The following is a 24,006-nucleotide window of genomic DNA, read 5'->3' as shown; positions in this document are numbered from 1 at the left end:
CAAGTTTGGGCAGTGTCGGAAATGTCGAGGCACATTTTGAGAGTGCTATGACGCTCCAGCGGTTGGTGACCAAGGAGTATGGTCAACCATGACCACAACGCTAGCATGCTGGCCGCTAGAAAAACATCAACTTGTCAACAGCGGGTTGGCGTCCTGTCTGCTGATGTAGGACACAGACTTGTTTTTATGCTGGTTCTGTCCCGTCCGCTGATGTAGGACACAGACTTGTTTTTATGCTGGTTGTTGCTGTCCCATCTGCTGATGTAGGACATAGGTCCATACTCTTACTGCACAGGTATTGTTCTTACTGCCCACATCCTAGTTGCTAGTGTATTCTTCTGCATGTTATCACCAAACCGGATCCTCCCTGCCAGTATGAGCCACACAGCTCAGGCGGCATATTTGCTCGGATTACCTGCAGATCATCGTCGCTATCATCAACATGATTACCTGCAGATCATCATCGCTATCATCAACATGATTACCTGCAGATCATCATCGCTATCATCAACATGATTACCTGCAGATCATCATCGCTATCATCAACATGATTACCTGCAGATCATCGTCGCTGTCATCAACATAGCTTGTTGCCACCCGGGGTTGTTTGGGGGTTAAATAGGAAGGTGGTGGCAACGTGAACCCTGGGAGCTTCATTGGCTGGGCCACATCCCTCACTCACACCACCACACCAACCACCCTGATGGTACACAAAACCACCTGAGAGAAACAGCTCCAAAGTGAGTGGACATGCCCAAATATGCCTTTTAAACATTGCCTTTAACCACTAGTTATGAATTTGCCATGGTAAACAACAGAGAAAAACAGGGCATAGAACATTTTAATGACTTGTTTTTCTAGCTGACACAAAGATGCACAAGAGGGGGGCTTTAATGCTAGTGGAGGGAGGTTGAAAAACAGTAACTTTTTAAACAGATACACTTTTTAGTGAATTTTAAAGAACAATACAAGTATTTTCTAGCCCAAGGGCAATTTTTGAGTTGGTTTGACCTGTATCTGTTACACAGAACAGATCTTTCTAACATGCATTGTTAACACACTATTTTATTGTGTAAGTATTGGGCCAACAAAATCTCATGTGAGACATCTCTCTTGTCCTCCTTGTGTTGTGTAAGGTCGGCAAGTTCCCCATGATGTCTACAGGTGTTTGTCACGATGCGAATTAGGGATGGGCATCGAATTTCGAATTTTCGAATAATCGTTGTTATTATCAAGGTCGACTTTTATTATTGAAATTCGAAATTCGAAAAAAAAAAAAAAAAAAAAAAAATTTTGAGTGAAATGTTGCATTGTCTCCCCTGATTCTAAGTATAGTCAAATCGCTTGGTTTGAGCAAGTAAAACAATTTTTATAAGCATTTTAAGCAAGGTTTATGGAAAAATGAATGGCGGATGAAATCCCATGAAGAGGGAGAGGGGGTGACTTTGGCACCCCTTTGGCACTCAGACCTGAGCCTACTAAATATTTAATGAACCACTCATGATTGTCAAAACTGTTTTTTATTTTCGAAAATGTCAATGTCATGTAACATGTTCTTTACTTCAGTGGTGCAATGCTTGTTTGAGCTAAAAATCCACAGCAGAAGCTTTTTATATTAATTAATAAAGCCGTAGACGTAGAATCAGGGGAGACAATGCAACATTTCACTCACAAAAAAAAAAAAAAAAAAAAACATTTTTAATTTTTTTTACATTTTTATTTTTATTTTCGAATTTCGAATTAAATTCGAATTTGGCCAGCGAATTTCGAATAGTGTTTTTGCTAGAAATGCCCATCCCTAATGCGAATGTAGCATATCAACCCATGCACGCTTTCATTGTAGTTTGACGGCAACATATTTCGATGTGGTTTCACAATAATCTTCCCATGAATAAACACGTCCTTATTAGCAAAATAAAATCTGATTGGTCCACTGCTTTTTTTTTTACGCTTCAGTTATTTTACCTTTAGGGCAAACTGTTGAAATTCTTTCTATTGTGGAAGCTAACCATACTTAGAGATCAGTAATGGTTGATAAACTACTCGACACAGGATGTGCAAACACTACTATTGGCATACTGTCATTGTTACAGAAAGCAGCACCTCTGTTTTGGCCCTTCTCTACCTGAGGTGCTATTGATGACAGGTTTGTGTTTGGTATTGTGCAAACAGTACAGAGAGCAGCGTCTGTGTGTTCTCGGCCTTGTCATTAGGCGTGCAGCAGCAGCAGCCAGCGGGGGCAGCAGCATCCTCTCTGAGGGAGCCCTGCTGCTGCCCCACGGCCTCCTCCTTCCTGCCGGGTGCTGTCACAACATGAGCAGGCCTCAGGAGGAATGTTGGGTCCCCTCCACCCTATACCCTGTAGTAATCCACCTCAGCTGGCTCATTGAACGCCTCCTAGCCTCTTTAAAGGAGGACTTTGCCACTTTTCAACCAGCTTTGTATCATTACAATGTAGGTAGTAGATGCAGGTGAACGGTGTTTACCTTCCCTTCATGTTTCCTGCGCCGAGATCTCCCCGTTCATCTGACAAAACTCACAAGCTCGTATGGCTCGTTCATGTTGGTTAAGTCTCTCCATGCTCTGTGGATGGGCACATACAAACAAATCAAATACAAATAAAGTCGTATGTAGTTCCAACAACAGCCCTCGAGCACAACATCTGTTCACATTCATCTCCAAATGACGTAAAAATACAGAGGGAAGTGCCTGCGAATTGACTGGGACAAACAAAACAACTGACGGGCACTATTACAGTACATTATAAAACGGCTCTCTCAAATCAAGCAATCTGATTGGCTCACAGCTGTAGTATATTTAGCGTATTCCACTCTAATATACCACAGTTAGAGTTGCATCCCCGGAACACTCTGCCTCTGAGAAAACAAATGGTACTAGCTAGCTAGTCTCCTAGGCTCGCAGACAGGAGCTCCGCACGCACCACAATACCCAAGTCAAGTAGAGTCAACTTTATTTATAGAGCACATTTACAACGTCTAGAAGCCGACCAAAGTGCTTCACAGATTATTAAAAACACTAAAAATATGGAAAACAGAAAGTACAAATACTGCTGCTACAGAGCAAGGTGCAATACAAGGTGCAACAGATACAAATAATAAAAAACCAAGAATAGCAGGCAATGTAGGTTGCCGGGAGGCAGGCTCAACTCTGCTCGAAGGCCATGGAGAAAAGGTGCGTTTTGAGCAGGGTTTTAAAAGCCTCTAGGCTCTGGGATGATCTAATGTGGAGGGGGAGGCTATTCCAGAGCCTACGAGCTGCTATAGTAAAGGCTCTGTCCCCTCTAGTCTTGAGCCTGGTCCTATAGGGACCTCCAGCAGCAGCTGGTCAGCTGACCTCAATGCTCTGGATGGGGTATGGTGGCGCAGGAGCTCGGGCGAGGTACGGTACGGTTAGCATTAACTAACGTTAGTACAAGCAGATAGCTAACTGTCGTATATTCAAAAAGAAGCAACGTGAGACAAACTGTGAACTATGATCAAATCTATTTATTTAGTGTAGCAACATGTGTCAACTCTGTAGCTCTAGCTAGGAAGTAACCAACCATAACAACCCGCCCGCAGCAGCCTATTAGTAGGGTCATCTGTGGCACTTCCGTGACCGTGGAGAGCGAAGGTCCGTTTCTCAATGGATTTGTCATCTAGGAGGGTTAATAAACAAATTTAGCCGGGGTGTATTTTTTAAAAAGGCGGGGAAAATATTTGAGAGACCAAAATCCAAAATGTCTGCCGTGGAAATGAACTTTTTAATGGTTTGACCTACAATGATGCACAATACATGGTTTCAGAGCTTATTATGGTCAAGGAATACATATTTGGTGTTTATATAATGATTTGACTTATTTTTTACCTTCAAATCCAAGATGGCTGCCAGTTTTGAGCTCTAAAAGACAGTTTTTTCAAAATCGTCATAGAGCCTTCATATTAGGCTTGAATGACAGGTCTTCTCATGATGAGTTGAATAATATACAGTAAGTACACAGAAGTAATCTCTGAGGTCATTAAAGTCAATGTTTGTGTGTAAACAACAGTTGCTGATTTGCGGTTTCCCATTAAATAGGGTAGGCTACTGAGAATATGGTGTCCAGTTCATCCCATCACATTTTCATAATGAACCAAAAACTATTTTGCACTATAGCCTAACATAAAATAGTATTCTGTATGCAAAGCTAGCAAGGTTAGTTGCTTGAGCTGAATTTAAAGGTCAACTCAAAACAAACAATGAAATTAACTTTGAAATTAAAACTGAATCCTAGGCTACTAAATTTCATCAGCACACAGTAAAGGAAACTTGTCTTTGAACTCAGCTGACTGTCTAGTCCTAATCCCTGTTGTGCAATGTCCCTTTTCAGTGAAGTTTTAGTTTTTGTTAAGAGTATGGACTTTTAATCTTGACCTTGTTGGTAGGCAACGGCCCTTTTTCAGTCAAGCATTTTCAGATTAGCTCAGTCAGTCTGTGAAGCAGTCAGTGTCAGCACTTGCGCGAGCTCGCTTTTTCTCTAACTAATGTTAACATTACACACTTTAAGACACTTTGTTTGAGGATATAAAAGGAGGTACGGTGGTGTAGTGGTAAGCACTATCGCCTCACAGCTCGAAGGTCGTGGGTTCAATTCCCACCTGGGACGATGTGAACGCTGAAGGAATGCGTGCCCGTCCGCATGTCCTCGAGTGCCCACCGCCCGGGTGGGGTCGTCAAAAGGGCCTTTCTGTGTGGAGTTTGCATGTTCTCCCCGTGCCTCCCGGGGGTTTCCTTCATATAGGAACCCCCTTCACCAAAAACATGCAATATCCTGGTTGCTAATGTGGTTCCTCCTCTGGTCGTTAAGGGCGCCTGTTCAGAGGGAGGGGAACTGGTTGGAATAGTGTGAACCTCCCACGTGCTATGTCCTACCGGTGAAGCTTCCCCTGTCAGGTGAAAAGAAGCGGCTGGCTAACTGCCCATGTCTCGGAGGAAGCATGGAGCCAGTTTCGGCTCTCCCCAGATCGGCAGAGGGTGGAGTAGCAACCAGGATAAAGAAATTACGTTAGCACTAATGGGGGATAAAAATGGGATAAAAAATCGGGGGGGGGGGGGAATATATAAAAAAAGAAAAAAAAAAAACTTTGTTTGAGGATATCAACGTTATTCACTAGTCTAAAGATAGTTCTACCATCAAGAACATATAAAACAAAAGCAAAAACAATTTTTATTTGCAGAAGTCATCATTGATATTTGGTGTTAGCTAACGTTAGGTAACGTTATTATTTTTAGCTAAAGTTAATATTATCTGTCTCCACACTTCTGTCAACTGACATATGCATTTGCAATGTCCTATGAATGTGTCCTAAAATGTGACAAGCCTTGCAAGCCCACCGATACAATAAATCAAGGCAAATGGGACAGCTTACAATTAAAAGCCCAAGACTGGTCAGGAGTTGATAAATTTGATGATGTTTACACCACCACCTCCTGGGAAGATGGGCCAAGATCGGTACATGCATTCGTCATGTTATATTTCTATTTAATCTTCAGTTATGCTTAAGGAAGCCAGGCTGTTTATTTTCAAAAGCAAATGCATATGTCAGTTGACAGAAGTGTGGAGACAGATAATATTAACTTTAGCTAAAAATAATAACGTTACCTAACGTTAGCTAACACCAAATATGACTTCTGCAAATAAAAATTGTTTTTGCTTTTGTTTTATATGTTCTTGATGGTAGAACTATCTTTAGACTAGTGAATAAGTTGATATCCTCAAACAAAGTGTCTTAAAGTGTGTAATGTTAACATTAGTTAGAGAAAAAGCGAGCTCGCGCAAGTGCTGACACTGACTGCTTCACAGACTGACTGAGCTAATCTGAAAATGCTTGACTGAAAAAGGGCCGTTGCCTACCAACAAGGTCAAGATTAAAAGTACTCTTAACAAAAACTAAAACTTCACTGAAAAGGGACATTGCACAACAGGGATTAGGACTAGACAGTCAGCTGAGTTCAAAGACAAGTTTCCTTTACTGTGTGCTGATGAAATTTAGTAGCCTAGGATTCAGTTTTAATTTCAAAGTTAATTTCATTGTTTGTTTTGAGTTGACCATTAAATTCAGCTCAAGCAACTAACCTTGCTAGCTTTGCATACAGAATACTATTTTATGTTAGGCTATAGTGCAAAATTGTTTTTGGTTCATTATGAAAATGTGATGGGATGAACTGGACACCATATTCTCAGTAGCCTACCCTATTTAATGGGAAAGCGCAAATCAGCAACTGTTGTTTACACACAAACATTGACTTTATTGACCTCAGAGATTACTTCTGTGTACTTATACTGTATATTATTCAACTCATCATGAGAAGACCTGTCATTCAAGCCTAATATGAAGGCTCTATGACGATTTTGAAAAAACTGCCTCAAAATTGGCAGCCATCTTGGATTTGAAGGTCAAAAATAGGTCAAATCATTATATAAACACCAAATATGTATTCCTTGACCAGAATAAGCTCTGAAACCATGTATTGTGCATCATTGTAGGTCAAAGCATTAAAAAGTTCATTTCCACAGCAGCCATTTTGGATTTTGGTCTCTCAAATATTTTCCCCGCCTTTTTTTAAAATACACCCCGGCTAAATTTGTTTATTAACCCTCCTAGATGACAAATCCATTGAGAAACGGACCTTCGCTCTCCACGGTCACGGAAGTGCCACAGATGACCCTACTATATAGGCTATCTTCCACAAGGTTTCCTGGTACTCACAACATAGAATTAAACAACATAGAATACACACCACACTAACGTTAGCTGTTTGTCACCAACCAAGCCTGTGTTGCTATCGGATGATGTTCAGCAACTGCGTCAGCTCTGTGCAGCGAGCCAGAGTATGATTTCTGAATAACAGCCATTTAAATCGGAGTTGTTTATTCCTTTCATATTGCCATACTTGGTAACTGTTTTATAAAAGCAATATATCACTTCAGGCTGTGATATATGCTCATTATACCACACCTGAAGGTGAAGCATGACCCTTAGGTGTGGACTAATGAGCATATACCAACGGCCTTAAGTATATGGAGGATAGTAGCTGTTAGAGTGCAATGCCTTCATGTTCTCTCGTTATCCTCATTACCTTGAGAGTAGATATATGAGAGTAGATAAATGAGTAGGAAGAAAAAGGAGACGAGGAGGGCTGATAGCTGGAGACCTTGTTCCTGCCTGAGTTCCTGCCCTCCGTTTGTGTCTTTAGGCCATGACTGCTCCCAGCTGGGTCACCTGCTTTGAATTAGACTGCACTGTCAGTGTCAACAGATAAATCTTCACGCTGCCAGTGCTGCCTCATTCTGTTTGTCTTTGAGTGTTACTTTTAATGCCTAATCACAAGGACATGTGTGACACGTCTCTGTGTTGTGTCTGGAGATTTCAATAGACAAGTGAACACATTTTTGGAACCTAGGTCATTCAGTGGCTGCGTAAAATGTTTGTATTCATGCATACGTGTGTGCTTGTTGCATTACCTGTCATCTCTTTGTGTTTGTATGCATTGTTATGCGTGAAGTCAGATGGTAATGTCCCTAAGCCACAGATATCCATCTTTTTGTGCTGTATGTCTGACATACAGGTTTATCTACCACCACCAATAGTGTGTGTGTGTGTGTGTGTGTGTGTGTGTGTGTGTGTGTGTGTGTGTGTGTGTGTGTGTGTGTGTGTGTGTGTGTGTGTGTGTGTGTGTGCCTGCCTGCCTGCCTGCCTGCGTATTACTCCCTCTGTCATCCATGTGCTTTCCTCATCTTTGGCTAAGCCCTCCAGCAGTAACCCAGATATAATCAGGGAGAGTAAATGATACTTTATTGGTGTACAAGGACAAGAAACCCAATTCTCATGCTCCTCCTCCATGTAAAAGAAGTTAAAGAAACTGCCTGGACTATTAATACCTGAATTGCAATGAGTAACAAACTAACTAAGGGTTAACACTGTTGTAGTGCTTGAATCTCAGATTTTAATCGATTTAAAAACACTCCAAAGGTAAGGTTCAGTGTTAATCTCTTCCTTGAGAATATTAGAGGCGGATGCAGTCAGTTTGCACTGCAGCTTAAGAACAACATCACAAGACACCATCTTTATTTGACCAGCTTTATTTGCAATCTAAAATAGCTCCCAGGCAAAGCCATACACCGTGGAGTTTTGTTGTTGTTGCAGGCAGCCAATGGAAATGAAAGCTCAAGCTGCATCAAAAGCAAGAAAGAGCAAGTGATTTCGTTTTTTTTTTCTCCAAAAAATGTGTAATGTAATGGTAACAGAGACAAGAGGTTTCCTTGTATGTGGAGGGGACCTGAATTTACATTTACAACCAAGATTAGACTCCTCATAGACTCCTCTAGTAAAAAAACCCAATGTCACAAAATCTCTGTACAGAAAAGTGAATACGCTTTTTGAGGAAACTGGTCTAATTGATGTATGGAGAGACTCTTTCCCTAACAGAAGGGACTACACCCACTACTCTGCCCCTCACTCTGTATATACAAGAATAGATTATTTTATAACATTTGGAAGAGATAAAGATAAGATAACTAGCTGTGGAATTGGGACAATAGATATTAGTGACCACGCCCCTATATATAAACAATACATGGAAACTGAACTCCAGCCTTCTAAATGATCCACATTTCAAGGAACAGATCAAAAAAGAAATCAAGACTTACTTGGAGCTCAATGATAATGCAGAGACCTCGCCTCCCATTTTGTGGGACGCTTTAAAGGCTGTTCTAAGAGGGAAAATTATAGCAATATCCTCATATAAGAAAAAGTTAAGTGACAGCAGACTAAATTATCTACAAAACAGACTAAAGAAACTAGAAAAGAAACATAAATTAAATTTGGCACAGGACATACTAGAAGAAATTAAAACAATTAGGAATGAAGTTAATGACATAGCCACACAGGAAATTAAGAAAAACCTGATGTATCTTAAACAGAGATATTACGAAAGTGGATCTAAATCGATGAAAATATTAGCATGGAAACAAAAAAAAATCTAATGTGTAATACCCCTAGATAGTAAAACAATGTATTTTGGTATATCGGAAGACTGGTTGAAAGAAGACAGATATTTGATTAATATATTGCTGGTAGCTGGTAAAAAAAAGCTCTCACCAGGAAGTGGTTATCACAGGAAAGCCCTAAAGTGAAAGAATGGATGAATATTACGATGGATATATATAAGATGGAAAGACTAACTGCTGTTATCAATCATAAAGTAGAACAATTTACCTCAAGATGGGAATGCTGGGTTCAATATATAACACCCATTAGGCCAGATTTTATTTTTTTGGATCCAAGATGAATGTATAGTGAAAAGTCCACTCCCTGTTTTGTTTGTTTGTCTTTTGTTTTTGTTTGTTTGTTTTGTTGCGGCTGTTGTGGTTTTGTCTTTTCTTTTATCTCTCTAAAAAAAACTATGGCAGTACATATCTACAATGTATACAATGCAAGTATGTAATGATAATAATCTGTCAATAAAAAGTAAAAAAAAAAAAGAAAAAGCAAGAAAGAGCCTTGAAAAGAGCTGTTGAGACTGCAGAAGGTACAGTTAAAAAGCTGTTGAGACTGCAGAAGGTACAGTTAAAAAGCTGTTGAGACTGCAGAAGGTACAGTTAAAGAGCTGTTGAGACTGCAGAAGGTACAGTTAAAGAGCTGTTGAGACTGTAGAAGGTACAGTTAAAGAGCTCTGTTGAGACTGCAGAAGGTACAGTTAAAGAGCTGTTGAGACTGTAGAAGGTACAGTTAAAGAGCTGTTGAGACTGCAGAAGGTACAGTTAAAAAGCTGTTGAGACTGCAGAAGGTACAGTTAAAGAGCTGTTGAGACTGCAGAAGGTACAGTTAAAGAGCTGTTGAGACTGCAGAAGGTACAGTTAAAGAGCTGTTGAGACTGCAGAAGGTACAGTTAAAGAGCTGTTGAGACTGCAGACGGTACAGTTAAAGAGCTGTTGAGACTGCAGAAGGTACAGTTAAAGAGCTGTTGAGACTGCAGAAGGTACAGTTAAAAAGCTGTTGAGACTGCAGAAGGTACAGTTAAAGAGCTGTTGAGACTGCAGAAGGTACAGTTAAAGAGCTGTTGAGACTGCAGAAGGTACAGTTAAAGAGCTGTTGAGACTGCAGAAGGTACAGTTAAAGAGCTGTTGAGACTGCAGAAGGTACAGTTAAAGAGCTGTTGAGACTGTAGAAGGTACAGTTAAAGAGCTGTTGAGACTGCAGAATGTACAGTTAAAAAGCTGTTGAGACTGCAGAAGGTACAGTTAAAGAGCTGTTGAGACTGCAGAAGGTACAGTTAAAGAGCTGTTGAGACTGCAGAAGGTACAGTTAAAGAGCTGTTGAGACTGCAGAAGGTACAGTTAAAGAGCTGTTGAGACTGCAGAAGGTACAGTTAAAAAGCTGTTGAGACTGCAGAAGGTACAGTTAAAAAGCTGTTGAGACTGCAGAAGGTACAGTTAAAGAGCTGTTGAGACTGCAGAAGGTACAGTTAAAGAGCTGTTGAGACTGCAGAAGGTACAGTTAAAGAGCTGTTGAGACTGCAGAAGGTACAATTAAAGAGCTGTTGAGACTGCAGAAGGTACAGTTAAAGAGCTGTTGAGACTGCAGAAGGTACAGTTAAAGAGCTGTTGAGACTGCAGAAGGTACAGTTAAAGAGCTGTTGAGACTGCAGAAGGTACAGTTAAAGAGCTGTTGAGACTGCAGAAGGTACAGTTAAAAAGCTGTTGAGACTGCAGAAGGTACAGTTAAAGAGCTGTTGAGACTGCAGAAGGTACAGTTAAAGAGCTGTTGAGACTGCAGAAGGTACAGTTAAAAAGCTGTTGAGACTGCAGAAGGTACAGTTAAAAAGCTGTTGAGACTGCAGAAGGTACAGTTAAAGAGCTGTTGAGACTGCAGAAGGTACAGTTAAAGAGCTTTTGAGACTGCAGAAGGTACAGTTTACTGATAAAGGGGAAGCACCTTGGGTCAAGGTCAGGTCAAGCGCTATGTTACTCCACCCCAAAGCAGTTATGTGAAATTTCAAATTCTCTTCTCTTTTTAGCTGCCCGTTGGTACAATGGTTGATTGCACAACAGGCCTCAAATTGCTCACTCATGCTGGAGACTCAGTACTAATTTAGTAACCAAATGTAACTGATAACATAGCTACATTGCAGTAGCCCATTACACTCAATAATTACACACTAATACTTTCTCAGTAATGGATTGACTTTGATGATGCTTTAGTCAATTTGAATCACTTCCAGCACATATTTTCGTGAGCATCTTAATGATTTTTAAAGCTGACATGAATGTACTTGGCACTGGCAGTGACTTTGGGATTTTTATTAATTGGATCGCTTTCAATAGAAGTGGGCTATGCTGACTAGCCTATTAGAGTAGCAATTTGTGGATATTTCTGAATTTGATTTCACTTTGCTTTAACGTTAACCTTTTATGGGTGTTTATTCCTTAAATTCTTGTGTGGTTTTGAATGAAGACAAGCAGCTGGGTAGAGTGAGATTAGGCCCATGCTTCCAGCCAGTGGCACAGGGAAAAGCACAAAGACTTTCAGTTGCTTGCTGATAAATCCCATATGCCCAGACGTGTTTCCTGTTCAGCTGATTTTGAGAAAACATCCCAGCCTTGGAAGGGCACATGCTGTTAACACCTTCGCAAACCCCCACTTTGAACTAGAGCCTGAACATTTAGTAGCTTGCCCATGGGCGGGTTGTCTCCACAATGTTTGAAATTTAACCAGCAGCTGCCAGCCATTGCCTTTTGCATGAATATTTTGACAAAGCAACAGCCCCTTTGTTTTGTTAAACCAATGAAGTTTTATGCCTTACACACAGTGATCGCCTCCTTGCAGACAACGCTGCTTTAAAATACTGCTTGTTGGTGTGCTACCGTGTGCAATACCAACATGGTGAGCGGGTGTGTAGTTGGAGGTATAATCATCATACTTTACCACCTCTTCTATGCATGACAAAAGTCCCTGGTAAAGTTAGCCACATAGTTATAGAGCATCGCTGTCATTCCTGCATTCAATGACAGTTTATTTCATTTTTATTTTTAGTTCATAGTTAGCAGTTGGCTGACAGGAATGTTTTATCATCTCACTTGACAAATATGTCATATAACACGTGATAATGTAGTCGTGCTAATAAATCAATCACTGCCAGTGTGCTTGAGAACTTTTAATTCAATGCCTGAAGCACATAACTTTCAGGTCTGAGGTGTATTACACAAAGCAGTTTGGAGTCATCATATGGATAAGAAAGGTGTGACATAAGGAAGCTGTCACGTATTGCAGTGCACCTTTGTACAGGATAGCCGCCATTATGCATACAAGATGATTCCATCATGGAGCTGTGTGGGCTATACAGTAAACTACATCTTGTACTGCATAGGACACATACATGTGCTTATTTGTGGCTCGTTTTGTTTAATGGCAAATAGCAAAATCTGAAGGCGTCACTTTTGGTTCCGTTGAAAGGTCATTTATTCATTTTATTTTTACCATAATTATAATAATTTCACACAGCTACGAGTATGAGTTTCTTTAATTAGTACAGGACTAGATATAGGAGCAGATATAGCTCACAGAGAGGCTGTGTTTTCTACCCATAGAGCAGATATAGCTCACAGAGAGGCTGTGTTTTCTACTCATAGAGCAGATATAGTGTAGCTCACAGAGAGGCTGTGTTTTCTACTCATAGAGCAGATATAGTGTAGCTCACAGAGAGGCTGTGTTTTCTACTCATAGAGCAGATATAGCTCACAGAGAGGCTGTGTTTTCTACTCATAGAGCAGATATATTGTAGCTCACAGAGAGGCTGTGTTTTCTACTCATAGAGCAGATATAGTGTAGCTCACAGAGAGGCTGTGTTTTCTACCCATAGAGCAGATGTAGCTCACAGAGAGGCTGTGTTTTCTACTCATAGAGCAGATATAGCTCACAGAGAGGCTGTGTTTTCTACTCATAGAGCAGATATAGCTCACAGAGAGGCTGTGTTTTCTACCCATAGAGCAGATGTAGCTCACAGAGAGGCTGTGTTTTCTACTCATAGAGCAGATATACTGTAGCTCACAGAGAGGCTGTGTTTTCTACCCATAGAGCAGATATATTGTAGCTCACAGAGAGGCTGTGTTTTCTACCCATAGAGCAGATATAGTGTAGCTCACAGAGAGGCTGTGTTTTCTACCCATAGAGCAGATGTAGCTCACAGAGAGGCTGTGTTTTCTACCCATAGAGCAGATGTAGCTCACAGAGAGGCTGTGTTTTCTACCCATAGAGCAGATATAGCTCAAAGAGAGGCTGTGTTTTCTACCCATAGAGCAGATATAGCTCAAAGAGAGGCTGTGTTTTCTACCCATAGAGCAGATATAGCTCAAAGAGAGGCTGTGGTTTCTACCCATAGAGCAGATGTAGCTCACAGAGAGGCTGTGTTTTCTACCCATAGAGCAGATATATTGTAGCTCACAGAGAGGCTGTGTTCTCTACCCATAGATCAGATGTAGCTCACAGAGAGGCTGTGTTTTCTACCCATAGAGCAGATATACTGTAGCTCACAGAGAGGCTGTGTTTTCTACCCATAGAGCAGATATATTGTAGCTCACAGAGAGGCTGTGTTTTCTACCCATAGAGCAGATATATTGTAGCTCACAGAGAGGCTGTGTTTTCTACTCATAGAGCAGATATAGCTCACAGAGAGGCTGTGTTTTCTACCCATAGAGCAGATATATTGTAGCTCACAGAGAGGCTGTGTTTTCTACCCATAGAGCAGATATATTGTAGCTCACAGAGAGGCTGTGTTTTCTACCCATAGAGCAGATATAGCTCACAGAGAGGCTGTGTTTTCTACCCATAGAGCAGATATACTGTAGCTCACAGAGAGGCTGTGTTTTCTACCCATAGAGCAGATGTAGCTCACAGAGAGGCTGTGTTTTCTACTCATAGAGCAGATATATTGTAGCTCACAGAGAGGCTGTGTTTTCTACTCATAGAGCAGATATATTGTAGCTCACAGAGAGGCTGTGTTTTCTACCCATAGAGCAGATATAGCTCACAGAGAGGCTGTGTTTTCTACCCATAGAGCAGATATATTGTAGCTCACAGAGAGGCTGTGTTTTCTACCCATAGAGCAGATATACTGTAGCTCACAGAGAGGCTGTGTTTTCTACTCATAGAGCAGATGTAGCTCACAGAGAGGCTGTGTTTTCTACTCATAGAGCAGATATACTGTAGCTCACAGAGAGGCTGTGTTTTCTACCCATAGAGCAGATGTAGCTCACAGAGAGGCTGTGTTTTCTACCCATAGAGCAGATGTAGCTCACAGAGAGGCTGTGTTTTCTACTCATAGAGCAGATATACTGTAGCTCACAGAGAGGCTGTGTTTTCTACCCATAGAGCAGATGTAGCTCACAGAGAGGCTGTGTTTTCTACCCATAGAGCAGATATACTGTAGCTCACAGAGAGGCTGTGTTTTCTACCCATAGAGCAGATATACTGTAGCTCACAGAGAGGCTGTGTTTTCTACCCATAGAGCAGATGTAGCTCACAGAGAGGCTGTGTTTTCTACCCATAGAGCAGATATACTGTAGCTCACAGAGAGGCTGTGTTTTCTACCCATAGAGCAGATGTAGCTCACAGAGAGGCTGTGTTTTCTACTCATAGAGCAGATATATTGTAGCTCACAGAGAGGCTGTGTTTTCTACTCATAGAGCAGATATATTGTAGCTCACAGAGAGGCTGTGTTTTCTACTCATAGAGCAGATATACTGTAGCTCACAGAGAGGCCGCGTGTCCTAGAAATGAGGTCACCTTGTTAGGTAGCAGAGCAGGATTAGCTTCTTACTCCCCTGGTCCATATGTCTGAGCTGCTGCTGCTACAGCTTAATTTATTGTGATCCTTTTTAGAACCCGCTTCCAATAAAGTTACAGCAAAACGCTCATTTCAAGTCAACACCTTTCATCTGCAATCTTGCATCGTCACTTTGCTCTTCCAACGCTCAACAGTGTTTGCATAATGGCAGTCAGAGCCGCCCACTATTGGAACAGTCTCCCCACTGATATTAGAGAGAGCTCCAACATTTCCATTTTTAAATACAGATTGAAGGTGTGGCTCAAATCAAATCAAATCTGCACACACAATTAACTATTTAATCTTATATACACATACACTTATACATACTAACTCACACTCGCTTTTCTTAGTTTTCAATTTTTACTTGCATTGTTTTAATGTATTTGGTTTAATTGTTGTGTTAATTGTTTCTATGTACTGTCCTGTTAGTCTTCTTTGGTATTGTAATGTGACATTATGGGTTGTTATGTTTTTACGGAGTGTCTGTCTTGTGCTGTCTTGCAACGTTGTATGTTTTAGCTCATCCTATACTGCTTTGTTTACTTTTTATATGAACCCTTGACCCTAGTTCTTTTACCACCATGCTCAGGGACTACAGATGAAAATTAGCTCTCTTGCTAACTCTGGTATATTTACATGGATGTGCAAACTGACGTGTTGATTAATGTACACTGTCCCTGGTAAATAAATGCTTAAATAAATAAATAAATAAATAAATGAGTGAATGAATGGCCCCCGCCACTGGAGCCGTCGCTGAACTCCAGTCAGGATGGGAGGCAGAGTGAAAGTGGTCGCATTAACCACTGTTTATTATTAACCACTGTTCATGTTTTTTACAATGACAGAAAGATCTGAAGGCTGTCTGTCATTTTAACACAGGTAATAATAGAAATGACTGAATTTTTACAACCCTGTCTGACAGACAACGAGAAAGTCTTAATGCAACCTCTGACCCTGTCCATTCAGTGATCCCGGTGACCTGATGCATAGCTCATCTGTGAAATGAACTGCTCAGGACAAAGGCTTAAGTCCTTAAGATTTACTGTCACCCGTCTGCACTCCGAGTGATTAAAGCTTACGACTACATTTTGTGTTTGCCTAGAGCAAATTGGATCCCCGATGGCTATAAATATTTTATTTCTGTGACGGTAATGATTTTGAGACCAGCGGCAAGTTATTGCTCTTTCAGCCAGCGAAGTCAATTGTAATACTGGAGCAATGTAACTCAAACCCCTCCCTCTGCCTGTTGTGTCCTTTTCCAGATGAGCGCGAAGCGGTACAGAAGAAGACCTTCACCAAGTGGGTGAACTCTCACCTGGGCCGCGTGACCTGTCGCATCGGAGACTTGTACACTGACCTGCGCGATGGCCGCATGCTCATCCGCCTGCTGGAGGTGCTCTCAGGGGAACAGCTGGTTAGTATCAGACAGAAACTCCTGGTCTCTGTCCCAACCCTCACCCAGCATGACCCGCACCTTAAGACTTGTCTCTGTCCCAACCCTCATCCAGCATGACCCGCACCTTAAGACTTGTCTCTGTCCCAACCCTCATCCAGCATGACCCGCACCTTAAGACTTGTCTCTGTCCCAACCCTCACCCAGCATGACCCGCACCTTAAGACTTGTCTCTGTCCCAACCCTCACCCAGCATGACCCACACCTTAAGACTTGTCTCTGTCCCAACCCTCACCCAGCATGACCCGCACCTTAAGACTTGTCTCTGTCCCAACCCTCATCCAGCATGACCCGCACCTTAAGACTTGTCTCTGTCCCAACCCTCATCCAGCATGACCCGCACCTTAAGACTTGTCTCTGTCCCAACCCTCATCCAGCATGACCCGCACCTTAAGACTTGTCTCTGTCCCAACCCTCACCCAGCATGACCCGCACCTTAAGACTTGTCTCTGTCCCAACCCTCACCCAGCATGACCTGCACCTTAAGACTTGTCTCTGTCCCAACCCTCACCCAGCATGACCTGCACCTTAAGACTTGTCTCTGTCCCAACCCTCACCCAGCATGACCTGCACCTTAAGACTTGTCTCTGTCCCAACCCTCATCCAGCATGACCCGCACCTTAAGACTTGTCTCTGTCCCAACCCTCACCCAGCATGACCTGCACCTTAAGACTTGTCTCTGTCCCAACCCTCACCCAGCATGACCTGCACCTTAAGACTTGTCTCTGTCCCAACCCTCATCCAGCATGACCTGCACCTTAAGACTTGTCTCTGTCCCAACCCTCATCCAGCATGACCTGCACCTTAAGACTTGTCTCTGTCCCAACCCTCACCCAGCATGACCTGCACCTTAAGACTTGTCTCTGTCCCAACCCTCATCCAGCATGACCTGCACCTTAAGACTTGTCTCTGTCCCAACCCTCACCCAGCATGACCCGCACCTTAAGACTTGTCTCTGTCCCAACCCTCACCCAGCATGACCCGCACCTTAAGACTTGTCTCTGTCCCAACCCTCACCCAGCATGACCTGCACCTTAAGACTTGTCTCTGTCCCAACCCTCACCCAGCATGACCTGCACCTTAAGACTTGTCTCTGTCCCAACCCTCACCCAGCATGACCTGCACCTTAAGACTTGTCTCTGTCCCAACCCTCATCCAGCATGACCTGCACCTTAAGACTTGTCTCTGTCCCAACCCTCACCCAGCATGACCTGCACCTTAAGACTTGTCTCTGTCCCAACCCTCATCCAGCATGACCTGCACCTTAAGACTTGTCTCTGTCCCAACCCTCACCCAGCATGACCCGCACCTTAAGACTTGTCTCTGTCCCAACCCTCACCCAGCATGACCTGCACCTTAAGACTTGTCTTTGTCCCAACCCTCACCCAGCATGACCCGCACCTTAAGACTTGTCTCTGTCCCAACCCTCACCCAGCATGACCCGCACCTTAAGACTTGTCTCTGTCCCAACCCTCACCCAGCATGACCTGCACCTTAAGACTTGTCTCTGTCCCAACCCTCACCCAGCATGACCTGCACCTTAAGACTTGTCTCTGTCCCAACCCTCACCCAGCATGACCTGCACCTTAAGACTTGTCTCTGTCCCAACCCTCACCCAGCATGACCTGCACCTTAAGACTTGTCTCTGTCCCAAGCCTCATCCAGCATGACCTGCACCTTAAGACTTGTCTCTGTCCCAACCCTCACCCAGCATGACCCGCACCTTAAGACTTGTCTCTGTCCCAACCCTCACCCAGCATGACCTGCACCTTAAGACTTGTCTCTGTCCCAAGCCTCATCCAGCATGACGCTTCCGCGTCCTGTGTGTTTTGGCCGAGACTCGCTCCTACCTTCAATACGATCTTCGTCTCCCTTCCAGCCGGTCAGATCGGAAACAGTAGCCTATGGCTGCCTCAACTCCGCTAAATCTTCACCCAGAAGCCACATACAGTATTATTATAAATATCAGCGTAACCAGCCAACAGATATCAAAGCTGGTGGGCATATAAGCAAAAGAAATTGAAAGAGCATAACTCGAACTAGTTAAAAGTAACTATTGCAGCGTTTTGAGCCAGAACGAGCTACGTTAGCAAATGTAGCTAAGCCATGCTAATGGCAGATTGTATTCACTGACACTGTAATATTGTATATTATTAATATGACAGGTCTGCATACGTGAATGTTGACAACCATAAAGTCTCACTCTGTCCCTCACCCAGCATGACCCGCACCTTAAGACTTAAGTCAGGCGGCCGAGGAGATCCTGCACTTCATTGTTTTTCTTCCAGCATGATTTCCTTCTCCTATTACTTCTCTTTGTATTGATCTCTTTTTATTTTACTGTCTACCTTCTGCCAGAGATGGGGACTCGACTAAGTCAGACACACAGTGACTTGAGACTCGTCCTCAAAAGACTTGAGACTCGACTCGGATTCGAGATTTGGGACTCGTGAACAATCTTTATTTTTATTTATTTAATTATTTTTGGGTGCATTAACATTATGAAATGTCTGCTAATAATAACTAATCAATGTTGAATCTACTGTATGCTAATAGATAAAGGAGTGAGGATAATGCAGTTCATGCTTTTAGCTATGCAGTGTTCTAGCACAGGGGTAACCAAACTTTTCCGTCCAAGTACCACAACGTACCAAAACAAATTTCCCAGGGACCACTTCCACTGCGTATACCTACCCCCCCCCCCCCCTAAAATAAAATTAGCTGATTTAACCCTGCTGCAGCCTCTGAAAGTAAATGTTCAAAATTGTGATATTTCCCAAATATCACAATATTTCCGGCCCAATCCGGTTACTCTTCAGGGTTAATGTGTATGTAAAAACGGTTGTATGTAAAAAAAATAATAAAAAAAATGCAATTCTCTGGCGGACCACCAGGCGGAGCTCGGTGGTCTGCGGACCACAGTTTGGGAACCAATGTTCTAGCAGACTGGATGGCCTGCAGCAGATGATGGAATGCTCATCCCATCATCTGACTTGAGACTTGACTTGGACTTGTAAAAAATGACTTGTTAGCATCTCTGCCTTCTGCCCTTTAGTCTATTCTGATCTCTTTTGTGCACTAATGCCAACTTGTCTCTGTCCTTACAGCCAAAGCCCACTAAGGGCCGCATGCGTATCCACTGCCTGGAGAATGTGGACAAAGCCCTGCAGTTCCTTAAGGAGCAGAAAGTCCACCTGGAAAACATGGGATCACACGACATTGTGGACGGGAATCATCGTCTCACTCTCGGTCTCATCTGGACTATTATTCTGCGCTTCCAGGTAACATCTAGATGTGTGTAGGCTCCCCACTCAGCTCAGCTGCCATGTTGCCAAAACTCTCTTTCAACTACCCAGCCTGGCGTTGGGACATTAGGTCTCTGCATGTACAGGGTTCCCATGGTCATGGAAAACCTGGAAACCTGGAAAAGAATTTCAAAATCTAATTTTCCAGGCCTGGAAAAGTAATGTAATTTGTCTAATCCTTGAAAGTTTTGGAAAAGTCATGGAGTTTTTAATTTTAATTTTAATTACTACACTGAACAAATAGGAAACCAGTATATTGGATTTTAGTGCCTCTTGTATATTTATATTAATATTTTTATGGAAAATTCATGTTTATTTCAATGGCTTCCATGTAATGTGATGCAGTGACTCTACAGCATTAAAATCCAATATAAAGGTGGGTACGGTGGTGCTGTGGTAAGCGCTGTCGCCTCACAGCTCGAAGGTCCTGGGTTCGATTCCCACCTAGGACACTGTGAGCGCTGAAGGAATGCGTGCCTGTCCGCATGTCCTCGAGTGCCCACGCCCAGGTGGGGTCGTCAAAAGGGCCTTTCTGTGTGGAGTTTGCATGTTCTCCCCGTGCCTCCCGGGGGTTTCCTTCATATAGGAACCCCCTTCACCAAAACATGCAATATCCTGGTTGCTAATGTGGTTCCTCCTCTGGTGGTTAAGGGCGCCTGTTCAGAGGGAGGGGAACTGGTTGGAATATGGAATAGCGTGAACCTCCCACGTGCTATGTCCTACAGGTGAAGCTTCCCCTGTCAGGTGAAAAGAAGCGGCTGGCTACTGCCCATGTCTCGGAGGAAGCATGGAGCCAGTTTCGGCTCTCCCCAGATCGGCAGAGGGTGGAGTAGCAACCAGGATAAATAAATTAAATTAGCACTAATGGGGGGTAAAAATGGGATAAAAAATGGGGGGGGGGGTGGATCCAATATAAAGAGGTGTGTCCTATTTGTCCAGTGTAGTAATAATGTCTGGTAGGGGTGTCGCGGTACATGTATTCGTCCCGTGAGTTCACGGTACGGGCATCACGGTTCGGTACGTGAAGCGACACGACGAATACGTCAAATCCAGAAGGTGGTAGTAAAGCACCTAAACGCTGTTTGAACGCCATTGAATTGAATTGAATTAAACGCCACAGAAGAAGACACACCAAAACAACACAAGGGCCATAGAAATCCGCGTTCACTGAATGGAACGTTTTGTGGAGAGGAAACATTACCGGAGGTTCCTCCAGAAAGACAGACAACTCCAAGAGACTCCAGACAAAACAAACCACAACAATATTGAAGCGTCCAGCTGCTCTCGCATTACCGTAGTCAAAAAGGTGCAGAGCAGTATAATGCCTTTTATTCATTCCCACTTATTAGACACTATTTCTGATGGTAAAATGAGCGTAAAAAGTAGGGATGCACCGATCCACTTTTTTCACTTCCGATCCGATTCCGATACCTGAATTTGGATATCTGCCGATACCGATATTGATATTATGCCGATACCAATATTTTTCTTGAATATACAGTATAGGCAAAGATTTGGCCAATTAAAGATTTTTTTTTAAAATATACCTTGCAAAAAGCAGACAAAATTAAGAAAATATACAAGGCAAAGAAGGATACTATTATACATGGGCAAATTACGGCGCTGGAATTGCAAAAAAAAGAATCCGCAAACAAATTCCGATCCGTGAATTAGCGCCATATCGGCACCCGATACCGATAATGGATCAGATCGGCCCCATCCCTAGTAAAAAGCAAAACGCATAATTCAGAAAAATTCAAAGGGAAAAAAACAGAATTTGGGATTTGTTGCTTTTTTTCTCCGTTGTACCGTATTCGTACCGAACCGTGACCCCAAAACCGAGGTACGTACCGAACCGTGACTTTTGTGTACCGTGACACCCCTAATGTCTGGTATTGATTCCGAGTTAACGCCTCAATTCTTTTATGGATCCTTGAAAAGTCACGGAAATCTTTTGAAATTTTATACATGAAAAGTTGTGGGAAACCTGCATGTAGCCTTCTCCCTCCTCAGGCAAGCACAGACAAATAGAGGTCGATGCTGCTTGGTAGCGATTTTCAGGGCAATTACTGCCGGGATGTGTTTAATAGATTATATCATTATAACCTGTGAACTTTTGGCCCTTTGTAGAAAATGAGAAAATCCGTGCTCCGTTGTAAACCAATCAGATAGTGAACTATAATTAGCTGTAGTACAGATGAAATGTCAGTGGAAGCTCTAATTATAGGGATTGTATGCAATGAACAGTGGGCAGAATCTAATCTAATGTGAGTGAACTCTCTGCTAACAGATCCAGGACATCAGCGTGGAGACGGAGGACAACAAGGAGAAAAAGTCTGCTAAAGAGGCCCTGCTGCTTTGGTGCCAGATGAAAACCGCTGGGTGAGGAAGGGGAGGAGAGCCCAGGGGAACATAGGCTAAATGATGTTAATGCTTTTATTGAACGTGTTTTCTTGGCTATTTTTGGTAATAGTATTATTATAGTGGTGGATTTTGCTTTGTTGAGTTGATGATTAACAAGTTCTGATCTGCTCTCTGCAGATACCCCAATGTCAACGTCCACAACTTCACTACCAGCTGGAGAGATGGTCTGGCGTTCAATGCCATCGTGCACAAACACAGGTCATTGACTTCTTCCTGTACTTCGTGTTACCTGCTGCACTGTCATGTGAAACTGCCGCCTGCGTCATTCATTGTAACCGGGGCTCTATTTGAAAGTGAGGATTTTACATAATCGTGCCGCTAACTGAAAAGGTGTCAAGTATCTTGCCCCCCCCTCTTCTATTCAATTTTTGTGTAACGAGGAGGAGCACCTGTCGCAGCACCAGGGTGTTTTTACCCCCATTTTCTATTTAGGTCTCCTCCTCCAACTGCCTTCTTTCCAACAGTCTGCAGTTTGGCTAAAAGGATGAAAGTAAATTTGGGAGTAGGTTGACCTAGATCACAGAAATAATAACCCGCTTCTTTTGTATGCAGAGCCATGCTTGGTAACTCACTAGCGCACTCTACTGGTAATAGTAGTGCTTGTGTTGAAACATCTGTTTGAGGTGAAAGCCAAAAACATAGCATAGAGATCATCAGTCAATTAGGGCACGGGCAACATTTATTTAAGCGAATGCCTAAGGCCGGTATTTTTGATCAAGTTGATTGAAATAGAGTTACCGACTCAAGCCTCAAATATTTACGGAAATCATTACACTGCCATTGACATTATCGGGTCCTATTCAAATCAGAGCCGAGGAAACAAAGCAGACGATTAAAATGGGCGACGTTCAGAGGTGGATCTTTCTTTTTCTTTTTTCTTTTTCCCCCACAACTGTCCACTGTCACCCACTATTAAATACCAATATGTTTTCTGAGTTCTTTATGAGAAAACTAAACAAAACAATGTCCCAGAATTGATCCAGTCTTAGTAGTGTTACATTGCTCAAATGAAAGAGGGAGGTACTTTTCAACAGTACCAAATCCACAGATGACACATGACACCTTTTATAATGCAGGTGACGTGTAATTTGTGTGTGTGCACCCTGGTCCATGATCCTGTTGTAGCAGGTTCCAACCCACTAGTTGAGAAGCGCCGACTTTGAAGGAAAACAACAGACCACAAGAAGATGGTGTTACTTGACACATGTCAGCAGGAATGATATGATTGGTATTCAGCGGCACTATTTTTCTCCTTTGAACTCAACATCAACTCTCCCGCTCCCTCTGCAGATCTGACCTGATTGAGTTTGACACCCTGAAGAGATCCAATGCCCACTACAATCTCCAGAATGCTTTCAATGTGGCAGAGAAGGAGCTGGGACTCACCAAGCTGTTGGACCCAGAAGGTGAGTGCGTCTAGTCTAGGATCTAGTCCCCCCAGAAAATCACGGGGCATCCTCGGGAGTCCGAGTCACATTGGGGGGCCAACCCTTCCACTACGCTGGTGCCTGTGGCCCCATATAGCTTGATGGGGCTATTGGACTGTGGAGGATTACTGGAATTAATTACAGCTTAGACAACACTACATCACATGTCAGCTACAGTACGCGGACATCACTTGGATGTCCCTACAGTATGGTGAGAGTTTGGCACCCATTCAAGGCAGTTTTGACTCAAACATGTTTAATTCTGAAGAGGCCGTGCTGAGAGCAGAGTTTGTGCCATTTTTGTTTGCATTATGCTGAAGTTTATGATCAGTAGATCAAGTACAATCGAGCATGCTCTCTCTGTCCAGATGTCAACGTTGACCAACCGGATGAGAAGTCCATCATCACCTACGTCGCGACCTACTACCATTACTTCTCCAAGATGAAGGCTCTGGCAGTGGAGGGCAAACGAATTGGCAAGGTTAGTTGGTGTGCAGATAGATATATAGATAGATAGATAGATAGATAGATA

The 24,006-nt window shown here is 42.8% G+C and overlaps 1 protein-coding gene across 1 annotated transcript in view; it reads left to right on the top strand.

The window, feature by feature from the left end:
- Positions 1–24,006, top strand: part of sptbn2 (spectrin, beta, non-erythrocytic 2) — a 73,286-nt gene that overhangs the window by 13,130 nt on the left and 36,150 nt on the right. The window contains exons 2-7 of the mRNA XM_083645508.1: positions 16,128–16,279; positions 19,426–19,599; positions 21,914–22,005; positions 22,165–22,245; positions 23,338–23,453; positions 23,843–23,955. Of these exons, the coding sequence (XP_083501634.1) occupies positions 16,128–16,279; positions 19,426–19,599; positions 21,914–22,005; positions 22,165–22,245; positions 23,338–23,453; positions 23,843–23,955 (728 nt within the window). The remainder of the gene's footprint in view (positions 1–16,127; positions 16,280–19,425; positions 19,600–21,913; positions 22,006–22,164; positions 22,246–23,337; positions 23,454–23,842; positions 23,956–24,006) is intronic.

Source organism: Poromitra crassiceps (genome assembly GCF_964638095.1).
Source record: "Poromitra crassiceps genome assembly, chromosome: 1".
Lineage (NCBI taxonomy): Eukaryota > Metazoa > Chordata > Actinopteri > Beryciformes > Melamphaidae > Poromitra > Poromitra crassiceps.
Note: the sequence above shows the minus strand (reverse complement) of the source record. Positions and strands in the feature narration are given on the sequence as shown.